General features: G+C 37.6%; 1 protein-coding gene across 1 annotated transcript in view; it reads left to right on the top strand.

Annotated features, from left to right (window-relative positions):
• APOH (apolipoprotein H) overlaps window positions 1-23,700 on the top strand; it is a 145,490-nt gene that overhangs the window by 76,754 nt on the left and 45,036 nt on the right. Inside the window, exons 4-5 of the mRNA XM_053721465.1 lie at window positions 7,547-7,623; window positions 18,638-18,826. Coding sequence (XP_053577440.1) covers window positions 7,547-7,623; window positions 18,638-18,826 — 266 coding nt within the window. The remainder of the gene's footprint in view (window positions 1-7,546; window positions 7,624-18,637; window positions 18,827-23,700) is intronic.

The following is a 23,700-nucleotide window of genomic DNA, read 5'->3' as shown; positions in this document are numbered from 1 at the left end:
TGTGATGTGGGGGGCTGGCGGTTTAGGGGCTAATAGGTTTATTTAGTGGTGGTGATGTGGGAGGCCAGAGGTTTTGGGGTTAATCGCATTCATTAGTGGCAGGGATGTTGGGGAGCGGCGAAATAGAGATTAATAGCTTCATTATAGTGGTGGCGGTGTCAGGGAGCGGCGGAATAGGGGTAAATAACTTTATTATAATGGTGGGGATGTGAGCGGACGGCAGATTAGGGGTTAATACATTTTAAATAGTGTTTGTGATGCTGAATGGCCTTGGTTTAGGGGTTAATAAATAGTTTATGGGCATTAGTGTACTTTGTAACAGTTTAGTTATGAGTTTTGTGAAACATTTTTGTGTCGCAAAATGCATACCTACTGCTTTCAGATAGTGAAATGGATTGTGTTGGTATAGGCTGTAACGCAAGTATTTTAGCCTCACCGCACAACTTGTAATACCAGCCCTATGGAAATCCCACGCAAAAACCTAATTTAATAAAATAATGCGGGATTGACATTGCGTTACAGACTAAAATGCTTGCGGTATAGCTATACCAACACAACTCGTAATGGCTGCATTACTGTTTTTAGGCAAAATTTGTAATCTAGCTGTATGCTAGTGATCTGGACACAAATTCATATGGACGTCTGAGGTATCTCAGTTTTTTATGTATTATATTTTTATTCTGTATGAATAACTAACAGGGATAGGCACAGACAAAGGCTGTGGCGGACATTTTCCAAAGTACAGACCTTAATGAAGGACACCAAGATACATTTGAAATTTAAAACATTATTTTATAGTGCTTGGTGTTATTATACTGATGCAGATACAACTGATTCTATAACCAGCCCTCCTCTGGCTATACCCATGTGCCAGTATCACTACTGTGTCATTATATAGCGCTGGGTGTTATTATACTGATGCAGATACAACTGATTCTATAACCAGCCCTCCTCTGGCTATACCCATGTGCCAGTATCACTACTGTGTCATTATATAGCGCTGGGTGTTAATATACTGATGCAGATACGTACCACTGATTCTATTACCAGCCCTCCTCTGGCTATACCAATGTGCCAGTGTCACTACTGTGTCATTATATAGTGCTGGGTGTTATTATACTGATGCAGATACCACTGATTCTATAAACAATCCTCCTCTGGCTATACCCATGTGCCAGTGTCACTACTGTGTCATTATATAGTGCTGGGTGTTATTATACTGATGCAGATACCACTGACCCTATAACCAACCCTTGTCTGGCTATACGCATGTGCCAGTGTCACTACTGTGTCTTTGTATAGAGCTGGGTGTTATTATACAGATGCAGATACACATCCAGTATTTCACTCCGGCTTTAGTTATTCCATAACTTATAACCCAATATCGCTAGCAGTCTCTTGACAAACAACTAACTTTATTCACACTACATATTTTTTTTATTCCTATTATTCAATCAAAACATATACTAAGGTTGTGGCGGACACTGCAAGGGCTAGTCACGGACACCAGTGTCCGTGTATGGACACCTTGCCTATCCCTGATAACTAATTTTTAATTAAAGGGACAGACTACACCAGTCTACACCACTATTAAAAGTCAAGCGGACATGATTTGCTGTAGCGAATCATGTTTGCTCGACCTCGCTAAATGCCAACAGAATACACTGCAACAGGGTGGAATGCTTGTGCAATGCCACTCCCTGCTCAGTGGCGGACAATTGGCCTTTTAGGTGGCGGACAAGTTAAGGAGCCCCAGAATTTGTATAGTTTAAAAAGATAGATAATCCCTTTATTTCCCAATACCCAGTTTTGCACTGCCAACATGGTTATATAAATATACTTTTTACTGCGATTACCTTATATTTAAGCCTCTGCAGACTGTCCCCTTATTTTAGTTCTTTTGACAGACTTGCATTTTAGCCAATCAGTGCTGACTCCTAGGTAACTCCATGGGCGTGAGCACAATGTTATCTATATAGCACACATGAACTAATGCTTTTTACTAGTTGTAAGAGGCAGCCTTCAAGGGCTAAGAAATTAGCATATGACCCTACCTCGTTTAGTTTCAACAAAGAATACCAACTGCTAGATTACGAGTTTTGCGTTAGCCTTAAAAAGCAGCGTTTAGGGGTCCTAACACTGCTTTTTAACGCCCGCTGGTATTACAAGTATGGCAGGTACAGGTGTACCGCTCACTTTTCTTCCGCGACTTTTGGCTACCGCAAATCCCCTTACGTCAATTGCGTATCCTATCTTTTTAATGGGATTTGCCTAATGCTGGTATTACAAGTCTTGGAGAAAGTGAGCGGTACAGCCTCTACCTCCAAGACTCCTACCGCATTTAAAAGTCAGTAGTCAAGAGTTTTATGGGCTAACGCCGGAACATAAAGCTCTTAACTACAGTGCTACAAAGTACACTAACACCCATAAACTACCTATGAACCCCTAAACCGAGGCTCCCCCACATCGCAAACACTATAATAAAATTATTTAACCCCTAATCTGCCGACCGGACATCGCCACCACCTACATTATACCTATGAACCCCTAATCTGCTGCCCCTAACAACTCCGACACCTACATTATATTTTTTAACCCCTAATCTGCCCCCCCCAACGTCGCCGCCACCTACCTACACTTATTAACCCCTAATCTGCTGACCGGACATTGCCGCCACTATAATAAATGTATTAACCCCTAAACCGCCGCAATCCCGCCTCGTAAACACTATAATACATTTTATTAACCCCTAATCTGCCCCCCAACGTCGCCACCACCTACCTACAATTATTAATGTCACCGCTACTATAATAAAGTTATTAACCCCTAAACCAAAGTCTAACCTTAACACCCCCTAACTTAAATATAATTTAAAGAAATCTAAATAAAATTACTATAATTAAATAAATTATTCCTATTTAAAACTAAATACTTACCTATAAAATAAACCCTAATATAGCTACAATATAACTAATAGTTACATTGTAGCTATTTTAGGATTTATATTTATTTTACAGGCAACTTTGTATTTATTTTAACTAGGTACAATAGCTATTAAATAGTTAATAACTGTTTAATAGCTACCTAGTTAAAATAATTACAAAATTATCTGTAAAATAAATCCTAACCTAAGTTACAAATACACCTAACACTACACTATCAATAAATTAATTAAATAAATTAACTACAATTATCTAAACTAAAATACAATTAAATAAACTAAACTATAGTACAAAATAAACAAACACTAAATTACAAAAAATAAAAAGATATTACAAGAATTTTAATCTAATTACACCTAATCTAAGCCCCCTAATAAAATAAAAAAGCCCACCAAAATAATAAAATTCCCTACCCTATACTAAATTACAAAAGTAATCAGCTCTTTTACCAGCCCTTAAAAGGGCTTTTTGCGGGGCATTGCCCCAAAGTAATCAGCTCTTTTACCTGAAAAAAAAAAATACAAGACCCCCCCAACATTAAAACCCACCACCCACACACCCCTACTCTAAAACCCACCAATCCCCCCTTAAAAAACCTAACACTAACCCCCTGAAGATCACCCTACCTTGAGCCGTGTTCACCCAGCCAGGCCGAATTCTTCATCCAATCCGGGTGATGTGGTCCTCCATCCGGTAGAAGTCTTCATCCAAGCGGGGCAGAAGAGGTCCTCCATCCGGCAGAAGTCTTCAAGCAAGCGGGGCAGAAGAGGTCCTCCATCCGGCAGAAGTCTTCATCCATCTGCGGCTCCATCTTCAAGACCTCCGACGCGGAACATCCGTGTTCACCTAGCCGGGCCGAATTCCTCATCCAATCCGGGCGATGTGGTCCTCCATTCGGCAGAAGTCTTCATCCAAGCAGGGCAGAAGAGGTCCTCCATCCGGCAGAAGTCTTCATCCATCCGCGGCTCCATCTTCAAGACCTCTGACGCGGAACATCCTCCTTGGCCGACGGACTAACGACGAATGAAGGTTCCTTTAAATGACGTCATCCAAGATGGCGTCCCTCGAATTCCAATTGGCTGATAGGATTCTATCAGCCAATCGGAATTAAGGTAGGAAAAATCCGATTGGTTGATTTAATCAGCCAATTGGATTGAAGTTCAGTCCGATTGGCTGATTAGATCAGCCAATAGAATGCGAGGTCAATTCTATTGGCTGATCCAATCAGCCAATCGGATTGAACTTCAATCCGATTGGCTGATTAAATCAACCAATCGGATTTTTCCTACTTTAATTCCGATTGGCTGATAGAATCCTATCAGCCAATCGGAATTCGAGGGACGCCATCTTGGATGACGTCATTTAAAGGAACCTTCATTCGTCGTTAGTCCATCGGCTGAGGAGGATGTTCCACGTCGGAGGTCTTGAAGATGGAGCCGCGGATGGATGAAGACTTCTGCCGGATGGAGGACCTCTTCTGCCCCGCTTCGATGAAGACTTCTGCGGGATGGAGGACCTCTTCTGCCCCGCTTGGATGAAGACTTCTGCCGGATGGAGGACCTCTTCTGCCCCGCTTGGATGAAGACTTCTGCCGGATGGAGGACCACATCGCCCGGATTGGATGAGGAATTCGTCCTGGCTGGGTGAACACGGCTCAAGGTAGGGTGATCTTCAGGGGGTTAGTGTTAGGTTTTTTTAAGTGGGGATCGGGTGGGTTTTAGAGTAGGGGTGTGTGGGTGGTGGGTTTTAATGTTGGGGGGGTCTTGTATTTTTTTTTACAGGTTAAAGAGCTGATTACTTTGGGGCAATGCCCCGCAAAAAGCCCTTTTAAGGGCTGGTAAAAGAGCTGATTACTTTTGTAATTTACTATAAGGTAGGGAATTTTATTATTTTGGGGGGCTTTTTTATTTTATTAGGGGGCTTAGATTAGGTGTAATTAGATTAAAATTCTTGTAATGTTTTTTTTTGTAATTTAGTGTTTGTTTTTTGTATTATAGTTTAGTTTATTAAATTGTATTTTAGTTTAGATAATTGTAGTTAATTTATTTAATTAATTAATTTATTGATAGTGTAGTGTTAGGTGTATTTGTAACTTAGGTTAGGATTTATTTTACAGATAATTTTGTAATTATTTTAACTAGGTAGCTATTAAATAGTTATTAACTATTTAATAGCTATTGTACCTAGTTAAAATAAATACAAAGTTGCCTGTAAAATAAATATAAATCCTAAAATAGCTACAATGTAACTATTATTTATATTGTAGCTATATTAGGGTTTATTTTATAGGTAAGTATTTAGTTTTAAATAGGAATAATTTTTGTTTAGGGGTTAGTAACGTTATTATAGTAGCGGCGATGTTGGGGGCGGGAGATTAGGGGTTAATAATTGTAGGTAGGTGGCGGCGATGTTGGGGGGGGCAGATTAGGGGTTAATAAAATGTATTATAGTGTTTGCGAGGCAGGGTTGCGTCAGTTTAGGGGTTCATACATTTATTATAGTGGTGGCGATGTCCGGTCAGCAGATTAGGGGTTAATAAGTGTAGATAGGTGGCGGCGACTTTGGGGGCGGAAGATTAGGGGTTAATAAATATAATATAGGTGTCGGCGATGTTAGGGGCAGCAAATTAGGGGTTCATAGGTATAATGTAGGTGGCGGCGGTGTCCGGAGCGGCAGATTAGGGGTTAATAGTATAATGCAGGTGGCGACGATGTTGACGCGGAAGATTAGAGGTTAATAAGTGTAAGGTTAGGGGTGTTTAGACTCGGGGTTCATGTTAGGGTGTTAGGTGTAGACTTAGAAAGTGTTTCCCCATAGGAAACAATGGGGCTGCATTAGAAGCTGGACGCTGCTTTTTTGCAGGTGTTGTTTTTTTTTTCAGCCAGCTCAGCCCCATTGTTTCCTATGGGGAAATCGTGCACGAGCACGTTTTGCCAGCTTACTGCTACCTTAAGCAATGCTGGTATTACAGTTAGAAGTGGAGCTAAATTTGCTCAACGCTCATTTTTCTGAGGCTAACGCAGCCATTCAGAAAACTTGTAATACCAGCGTTGTTTAAAGTAAGCGCTGGAAAAAAAGGCTTGTTAGTCCCGCAAGTTTTTACCGACAAAACTTGTAATGTAGGCGCAAGAGAACAAAGCAAAATTGATGATAATAGTAAATTGGAAAGTTATTTAAAATGACATGCCTATCTGAATCATGAATGTTTATTTTTGACTAGACTTTCCCTTTAAGTGGTGGATCATTTTTAAATAAGAAATTATCTTCTTCAGAATCCCTTAATATTATTTTAATATTATTGGAACCAGTAAAGCAAGTTTTATAAGGTAGTAAATAGACTGATTGTGGAGACTTCCCAGTTTTTTGTGTATAAAAGGACATTTGCATTATTTTAAAATGTCCTATTAGGCAACATTTTAAACTTTCATGTACATTGGACTACTATTTCTCTGGGTTGTTGGGGCATTGAGTAAATGGGGGTTATTGGGTGGTGGTGGGTGTCTTAGTGTGTTTTAAACTTATTATGGGGATTATAAATACATTTAGCTCATTTTTCATTTACGTTTTTAAACATTTATTCTAGAGCAGATGTTGGTGTTCAGTATGTGTAGTTTTTATAATCATTGATTTATATGTATGTTCTTGTGTGGTGATAACCGATTGTTTTTGTCTGTGTTTGAGTGTTTTGTGTGTGTCTGACTGATTGTTTTTATGTGTGTGTTTTTGTGAGACAGAGATAGGAGGTGTTTCTCTGTGTCTGAGTGTCTCTATGTAAGAAAGTTTCCATGTATGTATGAAGTGGCAGGGCCCTTCATGGATTCTTGCACTCGGGCCCTGATGTTTCTAGTTACGACTCTGACTTTGTTCACCATTGGAAACTTTCTCATAGCAGAGAGCACTTATTTCTATGGAAGACATCTCGACACTCGCAGGGACAGCACATTTTCTTTGATAATTTCACCAAGACTGTCCCTGCAAGGGTAAACCTGTTTTTTTTACATTTTTAGTGGTCCTGTGTGAAAATTGAAAGCATTGACACATACATGTAATATAAAAAGATGCAAAAATGTTAACAATAATTCAGACATATTGCATTATATAAATTTTACCTTATTAGTTCAGGATCTAGCTATTAACTTTGAAAAAAAAATTCCTGTCACTTGTAGTATCTAAGAAAAAAAACATTGCCTAAGCTGTTGTACAAAATTAAATCAAGAAATCCCAGGAATGAGATCTGGCAAGCGGATGCTTTTTTTAGAGTACAGACTGTAAAAACATAGGCGCTTCCTTGACATTTATTTTTATTCTAGGACAATTTGGGTACATATTGAATCTACTAATATTTTGCAGTTTGGCTCTAAAATAAGATTACAGAAGCATGCACAGAATTTATCCCAATATACTTTACTGCACAATGTCAAATCTTTTAATAATCCTCTTTTGCGCGATGTTTACAGCACATTACATGCACGTGATGATTACACTAAATGAGATTACCACGAGGGGAATACAGAGAAAAATCTGCATTTAAAATTAGAAACATCATGTGATTTTGTTTTATGTCCTGTTCATCTATTTTACATTCATTTGTTATTTTATTTCAGATATGTTTTGCATGGTGCAAATCAAAGTATGTGTACAGACAGAGGAACGTGGACTGGACAGCTTCCGACATGTGGACGTATGTTTAAACAAATTAATTTTCCTAAATAGTATTTGGATCACAATGTAGCTGTAGGAAGGATTGGGTTTAATCTATTAGATTATAAAAAAAAATAGGGTCAAGCCCAGAATAAGCCATCAAGTGCCGTCAAAAATAAGTACAGAGGATTTTAGTATATGAAGCTACAAAGTAATGTAGAAGGGGCAGTTAAGAGAGACTGATTGGCTTGATTTGGGATTAACCATGCCCCTTACTCAATCAGAAAACACCTTGCAGATACTACATAATTATTCTAAGTCAAGTAAATATTGTAGCCAAAATAATCTGTTGTAACCTTTATGTTATAAGGATATCACATCCAAGACTTTTAGTATCAGTTGGTAATGTTACACCCCATAAATGCTTTCTAGAAGGAGAGTTCCTGTTTTGGGGGTGCAATAACACCCACAACCCTTATTGTAGTACAGGTGGCCCTCGGTTTACAACGGTTCAATTTGCACCGTTTCAGAATACCAACCTTTTTTTCAGTCATGTGACTGTTATTGAAAAGCATTGAGAAGCAGTGCATTAATTAAAATAGCCAGTAGGTGGAGCTGTCTGCTTGTGTTGCAGCAAAGATATTCAAGCCAAGCACACAAGCAAGCTGAAATTAATCAGTGTAGCTAACTAGACCTGAGCTATCGAGCAGCTTTCAAAGGAACAAAATCTTCCTGTCTATAAATCCGTCCAGATTGGAATGCATAGAAAGAACTGTTTGCAAAAAAATGCAAGTAAAGTCTGTGTTGTGTGTTTTTTTATTAGGTTTATAGCAAATGTTTTTGTTCATTTAAGTTAGTTTAATTATATATTCTGTGTCTAATGCTGTTTAGAATTTAAAGTCTTCATTTCAAAGCTTTAAAAATAATGTATTGGGTGTTACTTTTTTTACTACAATTTTGAGAGGGGCCTGGAACCTAACTCCCTCACTTCCCATTGACTTACATTATAAACTGGGTTTTAATTTACAACGGTTTCAATTTACAACCATTCCTTCTGGAACCTAACCCCGGCGTAAACTGAGGGCTACCTGTATATCAGATGGTCAAATGTTCCAAAAAACTTACATTTGGCAGACACACACATTTCTTTGCTACCAGTGCTCAGTCTAATTTGCTGACTTATGGCTGCTTTGTGCTGTTTCTCAAATCATGTGACAAGAAATAGAAGCAGCAGCACTGGGATATCCAGGAAGGTGCATGATGGAAAGGAAAATAAAATGGACTATACACAGCTAAAACATCATAGAATAAGGACAGAGACAATGTAAATAAGAAAAAAGGGAATGATTAGCTTAACATGGAGACACTATTAGTTCATACATCTGCCAAAAAGGAGGGGCAATATAATCAAATTTCCCAATTGGGGCCATCTCCAAAGATATAGTAAAGTTCTTAGGATCTCTGCTTGTACCAAGTTTTGCAGCCATATTTTGCACCCCCTGACTTTCACATTGCAGGAGAATATATATTTTTTAGTCTAATTCATACTCTGTATATATGCAGTGTATTAACTGTGCAGATTTGTACTCAGGAGATTTGAATGTTAAAAAACTGCTATGATCATACTGTACAGCATGTAGTGGAATTAATGAATTCCCTGAACTAAGTATGTCTGGCTGTCTTCCCAGACAGTGATGCAGAAATCCTGGATGAAAGAGCTGTATCCAGGCTCCGCTTCACTGTTGGAGGTTTGTGATTCGGTCTGCAGTAGATGTAAGCTCTCTGGTAAAAAGAAATAAATAAAATTAAAATAAAAGATTAACTTAAAAAGGCACTGAACAAAATTATAGTTAAAGTTTATTATTTGTGTGTTGCATTTTTTTCTCAAATAAATCCGGCACTGAATTTAGCCAGATGCCACAGACTGCTGTCATTTTCATGCTTCATTTAACTAATGAATAATTAAGCACAAAATAATCTACAAGCTGAGAAATAAGTGGTCTAAGGTCCGATAAACATGTTTATATAGAGTTGAAGAAGCTAACAACATAAACGTCACACTTCTTTAACCACTTACTGGGTACGTTAAGCCCTTAAGGACCAGTGCCTTACCCTGTATGACGCTGCTGTCCTGGGCCTCTCTCTGAAGCGATCTCAGTAAAAGTGGCGAGATTGCGCTATTTATGTATGCCCTCCGAGTGGGGCAGTGCAGAAATAGACTTGCAGAGTTACTGATGCAGAGAGGGACATTCTGTGTCCCTCTCTGCATCAGGTAGTGGTGGTGCCAATCTTTGGTGTTGTGGGAGGGTTAGGAGGGAGGCGGTTGGGCGACCCATTGCTGGAGAGGGGGAGGGGCGGTAACGGGTGGGGTTCCGATACACTGCAGAGGGAGGGAGGGGGAGAAGGGGTAATAGAGGGTAGGGGGGTTCTAGAGTAGAGAAGGGGGAATAGAGGGTAGGGGAAAAGATCGCTGAGGGGAAGGTGGGGTAAATGAGGGGGCAGCTACACTCACTACTTTAAATGGGCAAATTCGCCCGTTTATGGGCGCACAATAAATAACCAGACATTACAAGTTTAGATCTCTGGTTAATTTTAAAAATGTCCCCCAATTGCCCCCAAAATAAAGTGTATGGTGCCTTTATTAAAATAAAAAAATGAAGCATCTATATTTTTTTAATAATAACTGCACAAAGCAGTTTTAAGGGGTTAAATTGAGAGGAAGTGAGGTGTTATACAGCACTGAAAAGTGCCTTTACATAGCGGTCTATGGGGACTGACTTATTCATTTAAATATATATGTATATGCTTATATATATATATATTTATGTGTTAATATATGTATATAGACATATAAACACATAAATATATATGTATATAGACATATAAACACATAAATATATATGTATATACATATATAAACAGATAAATATATATGTCTATAAGCATATTAACACATAAATATACAGTATATCTATATACACATATAAATACATAAATATATATGTATATACACATATTAACACATAAATATATATGTATATACACATATAACCACATAAATATATATGTGTATAAGCATATTAACACATAAATATATATGTATATACACATATTAACACATAAATATATATGTATATACACATAATAACACATAAATATATATGTATATACACATAATAACACATAAATATATATGTATATACACATATTAACACATAAATATATATGTATATACACATATTAACACATAAATATATATGTATATACACATATTAACACATAAATATATATGTATATACACATAATAACACATAAATATATATGTATATAAGCATATTAACACATAAATATATATGTATATACACATAGTAACACATAAATATATATGTATATAAGCATATTAACACATAAATATATATGTATATAAGCATATTAACACATAAATATATATGTATATAAGCATAGTAACACATAAATATATATGTATATAAGCATATTAACACATAAATATATATGTATATAAGCATATTAACACATAAATATATATGTATATACACATAATAACACATAAATATATATGTATATACACATAATAACACAGAAATATATATGTATATACACATATTAACACAAATATATATGTATATACACATATTAACACATAAATATATATGTATATACACATAATAACACATAAATATATATGTATATAAGCATATTAACACATAAATATATATGTATATACACATAATAACACATAAATATATATGTATATACACATAATAACACATAAATATATATGTATATAAGCATATTAACACATAAATATATATGTATATACACATATTAATAGGAAGTATACAACTGGTTGTGGTACAATGTTAAAGGGACAGTAAAGTAAGAATTAAAGTGAAGGTCAATTTTCGTCACTTCCCTACTGAAGTTTATTAAATATCTTATAAGCATCCTAGTAACTAACTTTTTTTTTATCTGCATCTTCCTTTTTTTTAAAAACGAAATATAAAAATCCTACCCCATTTTCATTGGGACTCCTCCCCTCCAACACTTTCTTATTCTGTATTAGTGACGTAACGAGCAGTCAAACACGCTCTCTATGTCCGTCTAAAGCGCATGCACAACTTAAGAAAAAAACTGTGCATGCGTATGTGCACCAGAATATTGGCAGCTTCTTGTTACTTACTTGTACGCGATTGTTATTGTTGTTGTGATGTATCGATTTTGGAAACAGGAAGCTGAATACGCATGCACGTCTCATAAAGGAGCCTCAGAGACATGAAGCTCCTCATGAAGTTACGCATGCGCAATACTTAGAAGTAACGTTGTGGCATTAGATCTTAGATATATGTCAATCAAGTTATCTAAGATGGCAGGTGGATGAGTACAGTATAATGGTGAACAAATAAAAGGTAAAAAAAAACCGTGATAAATAAAATATGGTCAAAATGATGAAAGAAAGTCGAGTTCATTTCAAATAAAGAGCTGAACAACGTGAACGAGGCACCCGGACTTGACCTTCAATTTAAACTTACGTGTATTGGATAGGACAATACATTTTAGAAAATCAGTTCTCTTGGCAAACATATGGCAGCAGTGTTAGCAACAATGTTTATAGCAATATTATACAAAAACTGCTGCCATACGCCTAGATTTAGAGTTCTGCTGCCAAAGGGGTGCGTTAGCTACTCTGGCTTTTTTCTGGCCGCACCTTTTAAATACCGCTGGTATTTAGAGTTCACAGAATGGCTGCGTTAGGCTCCAAAAAAGGAGCGTAGAGCATATTTACCGCAACTTCAACTCTCGATACCAGCGGTGCTTACGGACGCGGCCAGCTTCAAAAACGTGCTCGTGCACGATTCCCCCATAGAAAACAATGGGGCTGTTTGAGCTGGAAAAAAAACTAACACCTGCAAAAAAGCCGCGTTCAGCTCCTAACGCAGCCCCCATTGTTTGCTATGGGGAAACACTTCCTACGTCTGCACCTAACACTCTAACATGTACCCCGAGTCTAAACACCCCTAACCTTACACTTATTAACCCCTATTCTGCCGCCCCCTCTATTGCTGACCCCTGCATATTTTTTTAAACCCCTAATCTGCCGCTCCGTAAACCACCGCTACTTACATTATCCCTATGTACCCCTAATCTGCTGCCCCTAACACCGCCGACCACTATATTATATTTAGTAACCCCAAATCTGCCCCCCACAACGTCGCCTCCACCTGCCTACACTTATTAACCCCTAATCTGCCGAGCGGACCGCATCGCTATTATAATAAAGTTATTAACCCCTAATCTGCCTCACTCCCGCCTCAATAACCCTATAATAAATAGTATTAACCCCTAATCTGCCCTCCCTAACATCGCCGACACCTAACTTCAAACATTAACCCCTAATCTGCCCACTGGAGCTCACCGCTATTCTAATAAATGTATTAACCCCTAAAGCTAAGTCTAACCCTAACACTAACACCCCCCCTAAGTTAAATATAATTTAAATCTAACGAAATAAATTAACTCTTATTAAATAAATTATTCCTATTTAAAGCTAAATACTTACCTGTAAAATAAATCCTAATATAGCTACAATATAAATTATAATTATATTATAGCTATTTTAGGATTTATATTTATTTTACAGGTAACTTTGTATTTATTTTAACCAGGTACAATAGCTATTAAATAGTTAAGAACTATTTAATAGCTAAAATAGTTAAAATAATTACAAAATTACCTGTAAAATAAATCCTAACCTAAGTTACAATTAAACCTAACACTACACTATCAATAAATAAATTAAATAAAATACCTACAATTACCTACAATTAAACCTAACACTACACTATCAATAAATGAATTAAATACAATACCTACAAATAACTACAATTAAATAAACTAACTAAAGTACAAAAAATAAAAAAAGAACTAAGTTACAAAAAATAAAAAAATATTTACAAACATTAGAAAAATATTACAACAATTTTAAACTAATTACACCTACTCTAAGCCCCCTAATAAAATAACAAAGCCCCCCAAAATAAAAAAATGCCCTACCCTATTCTAAATGAAAAAAGTTCAAAGCTCTTTTACCTTACCAGCCCTGAACAGGGCCCTTTGCGGGGCATGCCCAAAGAAATTCAGCTCTTTTGCCTGTAAAAAGACACATACAATACCCCCCCCCAACATTACAACCCACCACCCACATACCCCTAATCTAACCCAAACCCCCCTTAAATAAACCTAACACTAAGCCCCTGAAGATCTTCCTACCTTATCTTCACCTCACCGGTTATCACCGATCGGTCCTGGCTCCAAAATCTTCATCCAACCCAAGCGGGGGGCTGGCGATCCATAATCCTGCGGCTGAAGAGGTCCAGAAGAGGCACCAAAGTCTTCATCCTATCCGGGAAGAAGAGGCGATCCAGACCGGCAACCATCTTGATCCAAGCGGCATCTTCTATCTTCATCTGATGAGGAACGGCTCCATCGTGAAGACCTCCAGCGTGGACAAATCTTCTTCCGACGACGTCCAACTGAAGAATGACGGTTCCTTTAAGGGACGTCATCCAAGATGGCGTCCCTCGAATTCCGGAATCAGCCAATCAGAATCAAGTTCAATCCGATTGACCGATCCGATCAGCCAATCAGATTGAGCTTGCATTCTATTGGCTGATCGGAACAGCCAATAGAATGCGAGCTCAATCTGATTGGCTGATCGGATCAGCCAATCGGATTGAACTTGATTCTGATTGGCTGATTCCATCAGCCAATCAGAATTTTCCTACCTTAATTCCGATTGGCTGATAGAATCCTATCAGCCAATCGGAATTCGAGGGACGCCATCTTGGATGACGTCCCTTTAAGGAACCGTCATTCTTCAGTTGGACGTCGTCGGAAGAAGATTGGTCCGCGCTGGAGGTCTTCACGATGGAGCCGTTCCTCATCGGATGAAGATAGAAGATACCGCTTGGATCAAGATGGTTGCCGGTCTGGATCGCCTCTTCTTCCCGGATAGGATGAAGACTTTGGAGCCTCTTCTGGACCTCTTCAGCCGCAGGATTATGGATCGCCAGCCCCCGCTTGGGTTGGATGAAGATTTTGGAGCCAGGACCGATCGGTGATACCCGATGAGGTGAAGATAAGGTAGGAAGATCTTCAGGGGCTTAGTGTTAGGTTTATTTAAGGGGGGTTTGGGTTAGATTAGGGGTATGTGGGTGGTGGGTTGTAATGTTGGGGGGGTATTGTATGTGTTTTTTTACAGGCAAAAGAGCTGAATTTCTTGGGGCATGCCCCGCAAAGGGCCCTGTTCAGGGCTGGTAAGGTAAAAGAGCTTTGAACTTTTTTCATTTAGAATAGGGTAGGGCATTTTTTTATTTTGGGGGGCTTTGTTATTTTATTAGGGGGCTTAGAGTAGGTGTAATTAGTTTAAAATTGTTGTTATATTTTTCTAACGTTTGTAAATATTTTTTTATTTTTTGTAACTTAGTTCTTTTTTATTTTTTGTACTTTAGTTAGTTTATTTAATTGTAGTTATTTGTAGGTATTGTATTTAATTCATTTATTGATAGTGTAGTGTTAGGTTTAATTGTAGGTAATTGTAGGTATTTTATTTTATTTATTTATTGATAGTGTAGTGTTAGGTTTAATTGTAACTTAGGTTAAGATTTATTTTACAGGTAAATTTGTAATTATTTTAACTATTTTAGCTATTAAATAGTTCTTAACTATTTAATAGCTATTGTACCTAGTTAAAATAAATACAACGTTACCTGTAAAATAAATATAAATCCTAAAATAGCTATAATATAATTATAATTTATATTGTAGCTATATTAGGGTTTATTTTACAGGTAAGTATTTGGCTTTAAATAGGAATAATTTATTTAATAAGAGTTAATTTATTTAGTTAGATTTAAATTATATTTAATTTAGGGGGGTGTTAATGTTAGGGTTAGACTTAGCTTTAGGGGTTAATCCATTTATTACAGTAGCGGCGAGATTAGGTCGGCAGATTAGGGGTTAATAATTGAAGTTAGGTGTCGGCGATGTTAGGGAGGGCAGATTAGGGGTTAATACTATTTATTATAGGGTTATTGAGGCGGGAGTGAGGCGGATTAGGGGTTAATAACTTTATTATAGTAGCGGTGCGGTCCACTTGGCAGATTAGGGGTTAATAAGTGTAGGCAGGTGGAGGCGAGGTTGAGGGGGGCAGATTAGGGGTTAATAAATATAATATAGGGGTCGGCGGTGTTAGGGGCAGCAGATTAGGGGTACATAGCTATAATGTAGGTGGCGGTGGTGTACGGAGCGGCAGATTAGGGGTTAATAATAATATGCAGGAGTCAGCGATAGCGGGGGCGGCAGATTAGGGGTTAATAAATATAATATAGGGGTCGGCGGTGTTAGGGGCAGCAGATTAGGGGTACATAGGGATAACGTAGTTGGCGGCAGTGTACGGAGCGGAAGATTAGGGGTTAAAAAATTTAAATATAGCGGCGGCGATGTGGGGGTACCTCGGTTTAGGGGTACATAGGTAGTTTATGGGTGTTAGTGTACTTTAGAGCACAGTAGTTAAGAGCTTTATAAACCGGCGTTAGCCCAGAAAGCTCTTAACTACTGACTTTTTTCTGCGGCTGGAGTTTTGTCGTTAGATTTCTAACGCTCACTTCAGCCACGACTCTAAATACCGGCGTTAGAAAGATCCCATTGAAAAGATAGGATATGCAAATGACGTAAGGGGATCTGCGGTATGGAAAAGTCGCGGCTGGAAAGTGAGCGTTAGACCCTTTCCTGACTGACTCCAAATACCGGCGGTAGCCTAAAACCAGCGTTAGGAGCCTCTAACGCTGGTTTTGACGGCTACCGCCCAACTCTAAATCTAGGCCATAGATTTCTAAAAACACATGCACGCTCCTAAGCGCCTATCATTCTACCTCTGTTTAATCTTTAACAAGGATATCAGGAGAACAAAGATAATTGGATAGTAGAAATAAATTAAAAAGTTGTTTAAAATTACATGTGTAATCTTAATCTTGAATGTGTAATTTTGACTTTACTGTCCCTATACATAAAAATAACCTGATTCTACTCCATATTTTTTCAAGCAGATTATTCTTATATGTTTAAATGCTGCCCTTTCATATGGATAACATATTTTTGTTTTGAATACAGTGTCCCTTTATGATAAATCAATTAAAGGAATATGAAACCCAAAATTCTTTCATGATTCAGATAGAGCATGTGATTTGAAACAACTTTCTTTTCTTTCTTTTTTTAAATATAATTTGTATTAATATTCACAGATGTACAAAAATGTTTAGGAGATAAACAATCACAGAGTAAAGATGGCACAAAAGATTAAGAAAAGATTTAAAACAACTTTCTATTTTTTTTCTTGCTATATAGTGTTCCAGATGCATACCTAGGTATCTCTTCAACACAGAATAACATGGGAACAAAACAAATTTGATAATCAAAGTAAATAGGAAACTTTTTTTAAATGGTTTGCTCTGTCTGAATCACTAAAGAAAATGTTTGGGTTTCATATCCCTTTTAATCCTACACAGTTTGATTCCTTATAATGATTTCAGTGTGATTTGCCTAGGTGCAAAAACCGATATTACATTACAAAATGTTGGGGTCCTCTGTAATAAGTTGAAAAGCGAAGCTCTTAAACTCGTTAAGTAAAAACTGTCCTGTAAATGTGTAATTAAGGATTATGAATTGAGATTTTGATCAGAAAAATGGTCTGGCACATGTTAAGTATAGGGACATTTTTTCTTCTAAACAAAAAATGGGGGAAAAAAGCTATGCAGATAAACTTTAAAAAATAGCAGATTGTGATAATATTGATATCTGTAGTCATTAAAGGGATATGAACCCGAAGAATTTTCTTCCATGATTCAGATCGAGCATGTCATTTGAAACAACTTTCTAAATGACTTCTATTATAATTGTTTCCTCGTTCTCCCTGTATCTTTTGTTGAAAAGCTTAGTATACACACAAAATCTGCTGCAACAGATCGAATAGGGAACCCACTGCTTCAGTAAACTGCCGTGCAGGTGCTAGCAAGAACCACATCACAAAAGCATATTTAAAAGCACAAAAGCTTGCTGCACGCCAGAGTCCTTAAAAACATAATCTTTTATTCATCAGTTTAAAAACATCAGCGGAGGACAATCCAGCAGATCTCATGTGTTTTTCCCGCTTCAAAGAGCGCTTAGTCATTGATCTATGACTAAGCACTCTTTGAAGCGTGAAAAACACATAAGATCATGGCTAAGTGCTCCTTGAAGCGAGAAACGCGTAAGATCTATTGGATTGTTCTCCGTTGATGTTTTTAAACTGATGAATTAAAGGTTATGTTTTAAACGGACTCTTTGGTGTAGAGTAAATTGTTGTGCTTTTACGTAAGATTAGGAACCTAGCCTATTCCGGGGCACTATATGGCAGCAGTTTTCAAGAGTGTTATCCATTTGCAAGAGCACAATTTCCTGTCATGTAGCGCTCTAGATGTCTATCTAGGTATTTCTTCAACACAGAATTTTTACATGGAAACTAAGCAAATTTGACAACAGAAATAAATTGGAAAATTTTTTAAAATAGTATATGCTTTGTCTGAACCACAAAAAACATTTTTGGGTTTCATATCCCTTTAACATGACAATACTTATCAAACAATAGACTGGGATCATCCCTTTACTTTGTTCTATTTATATATTTTGTTGTAAATATTTCTAGGTAGGCTCAGGAGCAGCAGTGCACTGAGCTAGCTGCTGATTGGTGGTTGCACACATATGTCTCTTATCATTGTTATTGTTTGCTGAGATGTTTTATGTAGTGATATGTGTGTCTGGGAAGCAGCATCATGATATAAATTGATCTGCTCTAACATTTTCATATTACTTTAATATGCATTAGTTTATATTATATTCATACAAACCTGTCCGGCTCCTACAGCTAATTTTGCACAATATAAAGACAAATAATTTTATATACATAGATTTTGATATATATATATATTTTTCTGTTTCAGCGATAACTTGCTCTATTCCACCTGTACCTGAAAATGGAAAAATTGCCTCCGACTTTCCCAAAGTACAGAACATATCTTCATATTTGGACCTGGTTAAGTATGAGTGTCTGCCGCGTTACGTTATGTTCGGGAATGATACCGCTACTTGCACTGCAAGTGGTAATTGGAGCGATCTTCCTGAATGCAGAGGTAAAGCTGTAGCATATATGACAAATTGTACAATTATACAAATATAATTTAACAATTAGAGAGACATAAAAAAAACGTTGAGCTCGATGTATCAAGCCCTTCTCTCATCAGACCGCTGCTTCTCTGCCCTGTTCTCCGACTGATGGAGATTGACAGCTCCTGCCCGTGTGTGATTGGCGGTGCGTGGGCAGGTGGTGGGGTTGAACGCGAGCGCACAGGAGTGCTCGTGTGCAATAGTAAATGCGGGCAGCGGATTGCTGCCCACTAGAGAAGTCGGACAGACAGTGGCAAATATGTCCACCCCTGTCTGCCCGTGGATGTAAAATCAAGCCCTTTGAGCAAGATTTATCAAGCATTCTGAAAATTCTCCTCTCTATTCTCCTATGCATTCGCCTCAGCTCGCCAAATGAGAAGTGCATCTGTGCGCCCAAGTGTATCATATTTATGTTTGAATATTTTTTATTATTTTGCAAAAAGAAGTGGAAAAAATAACATAAACATTGATAGACATACCTTCCACCGTAATCATCACTATCTTCAGGATCTACGGGGATCAGGCTTACAAAACCTTAATTACATACACTTGATAATTTGGTTAACATAACAGAGGCATGCTCGAACCATTACTCCGCAGTCCGTAAACTATGATGTATTATCTATAAATCTTCTTGAATATCAAACAACGACTATAAATAAAAAGTGTTTGTTTTTGATTATTTCTCATAAAGTCTTTTGATGCACTAAGTTATAACGTACAATGGAGTTCTATCCATTTTCCAAGTTACTGTTTGATTTCAGTTGTAGTTACCTCACATCAATGAAAGGGTAAGGTATAACAATTAACAAGGGGTGGGGTGAGGGTAGGGGGGGGGGACAGGGGGGGGGGGGTGTGACGACACATCATACTTTAAGCTATGTTGTATGTGTATAAAGTTAATAAAGGATTTATCTCTATTTAAGCCATCTAAGCCTGTTCCTCATACTAGTCTTATGTCTCCTATTCTGATTTAGTTATCCAATAGTACCACACCATTTGGACTACCTCTCTGTTATCTAGGGTATGTGCTGCTAATTCGTACATATTGTATGTATATTGGATTTTATTGTAAATTTCTGTCCAGGTTGGGCTACCTATCTTCCAGTGTCTGGCTATGCAGATCCTCGTAATTGTACACAGTATTCTTATAAATGTATTGATATGTTTGTTGAGTCTACCCATATGAATATGTAGGAGAGCATGTTGGATTGTAAGATCTATATCTACATTTAAGAGTCGACTAAGGAAAGAAGAGAGTTGCTTCCATATCCCCGCCACTTCCTTGCAGTCCCACCACATGTGCCTATATGTACCTATTTCACCGCATCCTCTGTAACATAAGGTGCTTCCTTGTTTGTTCATATGAGCTGTTCTTGTGGGTGTTAAATACCATCTGTATATTGTCTTAACAACATTTTCCTTAAGGTCTACACTTATCAACCCTTTTTCTGCATTTTGGAAAATTCTCTCCCAATCTTTAATGTCTTTACTGGTATGTAGTTCTCTTTCCCAGGCTAACATGGTGGTAGTTTTTATGTTGGAATGTGAGGTCTGAATGGCCACATATAGGGTAGAAATAGTATGTTTGTCACGTTCCTCGGATTTGCATAAGGTTTCTAATGGTGTAGTGCTATTATTTCTAGGCATTTTCAGGTATGATCGGATCGCTGAGTATATTTGTAAGTACATATACCAATGTAGCGTCAGGGGGCTCAGTTTTGTCTGGAGTTGGGTAAATGTAAGAGGTCCTCCGCCCTCCATGAAATCTGCCACTCTGTATAACCCCTTATTTTCCCATTTCTGCAGTTGTGCCCAGATTTCACTGGGCAGGATATATCTTATCGGTGTATATAAAGAGTGTTGTGGCATGAGGTTGTATTTTGTTTTTGCTTCTTTCCACATATCGATTGTGAGGTTAGTAGTGTAGGGGTTAGCAGTCTTCTGAGCAGACTGTACTTTCACTGGTTCCCAAATAATTGTATCAGTTTCGCCCCAGCCGCCTAAGGTTGCTTCTAATGTAGGCCATATTATTTCCTTATTTCTTTTTAGGAGTAAGCTATCTTGTGCTAATCGGGCTGCTTTGTAATATTCTATTAAATTAGGGGCCCCAATACCTCCCAATTTCTTATGCCTATTAAGTATGGATTTCGCAATTCTGTTTGTCTTATCTCCTCTAATGTATATAAGTATTTCTTTTTGTAATGCTTCTAGGTCTTTTGTAACTATCTTAATAGGTAAAGTTCTAAATAGGTATAGAATTCTCGGTAAAGTGGTCATCTTAACCGCAGCTACCCTACCCATCCATGAAAATTTATAAGATTTCCATTTTAATAAATCTTTTCTAATTTGTTTAAACAATGGCGTATAATTTGCTTTATAGAGTTGCATAGGGCATGCTGTCAAGTGGATTCCCAGGTATTTTAAGGAGTGTTTCATCCATTTAAATTTGAAATTGAATTCTAAAAGTGTCTGAGTGTGACGGGGTATCTCAATGGGAAGTGCCTCACATTTCTCTGTGTTTATTTTGAAACCTGAAATACTAGAAAAAGTCTCTAAAGTTTGGGAAAGATTGGGCAGCGATATTAGGGGGTTCGTCATAGTTAGTAGGATATCATCCGCAAATAAGGCTAATTTATATTCCCTGGTGTCTGTCTTTACTCCTGTTATATCTTTGTTTGATCTGATTTTAGCGGCTAGAGGCTCTATGCACAGAGCAAAGAGAAGTGGAGAAAGGGGGCACCCCTGCCTGGTCCCGTTACGGATAGGAAAGGGTTGGGATTTGTATCCCGCCGATGATACCTGAGCTCCTGGCGCTGAATAGATAGCTCTCAGGGCCTTCACTATTGCTCCCTCAAAACCCATCTTATGTAGCACTAGAAACATGTAATTCCAATCAATTCTATCGAATGCCTTCTCTGCATCCAATGATAGGAGAAGGGAAGGCGTATGTGATTCTTTTAGGGTTTGGATTAAATTAGTGACTTTGCGTATGTTGTCTGGGGCTTCCCTTCCTTTAATGAAACCCACCTGGTCTGGGTGGACCAGATGCGGTATGATGTGTTTAAGTCGGTTAGCTAATATCTTTGTAAATATCTTGAGGTCTTGATTAATAAGGGATATTGGGCGATAATTTTGGCATTTTTTATGGTCCTTTCCTGGTTTGGGGATTACTACTATTTTCGCAGCCAGGAGCTCAGGTGGAATGGGTCCCCCTTCCATAACATGGTTACAAAATTTAAGTAGGTGTGGGATCAGTGCTACTTTGAAAAGCTTGTAATATTCGCCTGGAAAGCCATCCGGCCCCGCCGCTTTCCCCGGCTTCAGATCTTTGATCGCCCCTATTATTTCTATAGTGGTTATGGGGGTATTTAATGCGTCTCTCTGATCTTTGGATATGGTTCGAAGTAGATTGTGGTTAAAGAAAGTCGAAGTAAGTGTCTCTGTCTCTAAAGTGTGAATGACTTTCCTCCCATCATAGAGGTCGCCATAGTATGTCGCAAAAGTATCTACAATCTCTTGTGGGTGCGAAGTTGTTGTGTTGTTAGGTGTCTCAATTAGGGAGATCACTGAGGCTCTACAGCGCTCCCGGATTTTATGTGCCATGTATCTATCTGGTTTGTTTGCAAATATAAAATATTGTGCTTGTCGGTTTTGTATGGCTCTAGTGGCTTGTGAGTGGAGGAATGTAGCTAGTACTGATTTTTTCGAGTGGAGAGTTTTTAGGTTGGCTGTAGTCTTAGTGTGTTTGTGACGCCTTTCTAGGTCTTCAATTTCTGTGTGGAGCTGTTTTATCTGTTGTCTAAATTGTCTAATCTGTAGCGATTTCTCCTTGATAAGTATCCCCCTTAGGACCGCTTTATGAGCAGCCCAGGTAATCCCTGGATTTGTTACTGTGTTTGTGTTTAGATGCCAATATTCATTCAGTAGTTTAAGCACTTTATCGTGTGTTTGGGGATTTCTGAGGTATGACTTATCGAAGGTCCACGTTTTACTTCTTTTTGGATCACTTAGACCATCCACCTGTAGGGTGATAATTGAGTGATCAGACCATACGCAAGCATGGATTTGAGAATTTAGTAAGAGGGGCTGGAGTATTTGACTGACATATATGTAGTCCAATCTGATATAAGTTTTATGTGCTGCCGAATAAAATGTTGTGTCATTGGTCAAGCCATATAATGTCATCCAGGAATCTATTAGAGAGTGAGGCAAAAGGGTTTCTTGTATTGATTTCACTATACGATTGTGCCTAGTTTGTTTGTTGGTTAAGGGTTTAGTGTCACCTGCTCTAATGGTCGACATGGTGATGTTAAAGTCTCCTGCTAAGAATAATTTGGTGTGAGACCACTGTGTGAGTAAGTGTGAGAGTTTTTGAAAGAAGCTGTGTTGGTTTTCGTTCGGAGCATAAACGTTGCATAAGGTGATTTTGGTGTCTGAAATCCAAGTGTATCATATTTAAAGGGCCTTATATATGCATATGGAATTACTACTAGCTATGTTACAAATATTTTTTGCATGAAAAACAGTTAATTTGCATTCTGAAAATATTGTGAAGTACATTATTCATCCGTGAGACAGAAGCTTAGCTGCATTTTATTGGTGGACAGTGACACTTCCCACAAGCAAAAAGAGGATTTTTTTCCGCTCAGGAATACACACACATACTGTATATATAATTTTCTTTTAGAAAAAGCTGCAATATATTAATGAGATACAATACATTTTAAATTAGATGCAACAAAAATGTTACAATGTCCATTTAAATAAAAGAATACTTTCAAGTGGTATTTTAATGAAGAAAGCAATATTTCAAACTCCATAATTGTTTTTGAATAAT

This window comes from Bombina bombina, chromosome 1 (assembly GCF_027579735.1).
Source record: "Bombina bombina isolate aBomBom1 chromosome 1, aBomBom1.pri, whole genome shotgun sequence".
In the NCBI taxonomy this organism is placed as follows: Eukaryota; Metazoa; Chordata; class Amphibia; order Anura; family Bombinatoridae; genus Bombina; species Bombina bombina.
The sequence above is the reverse complement of the archived record's forward strand: the minus strand, read 5'-3'. Positions and strand labels throughout refer to the sequence as shown.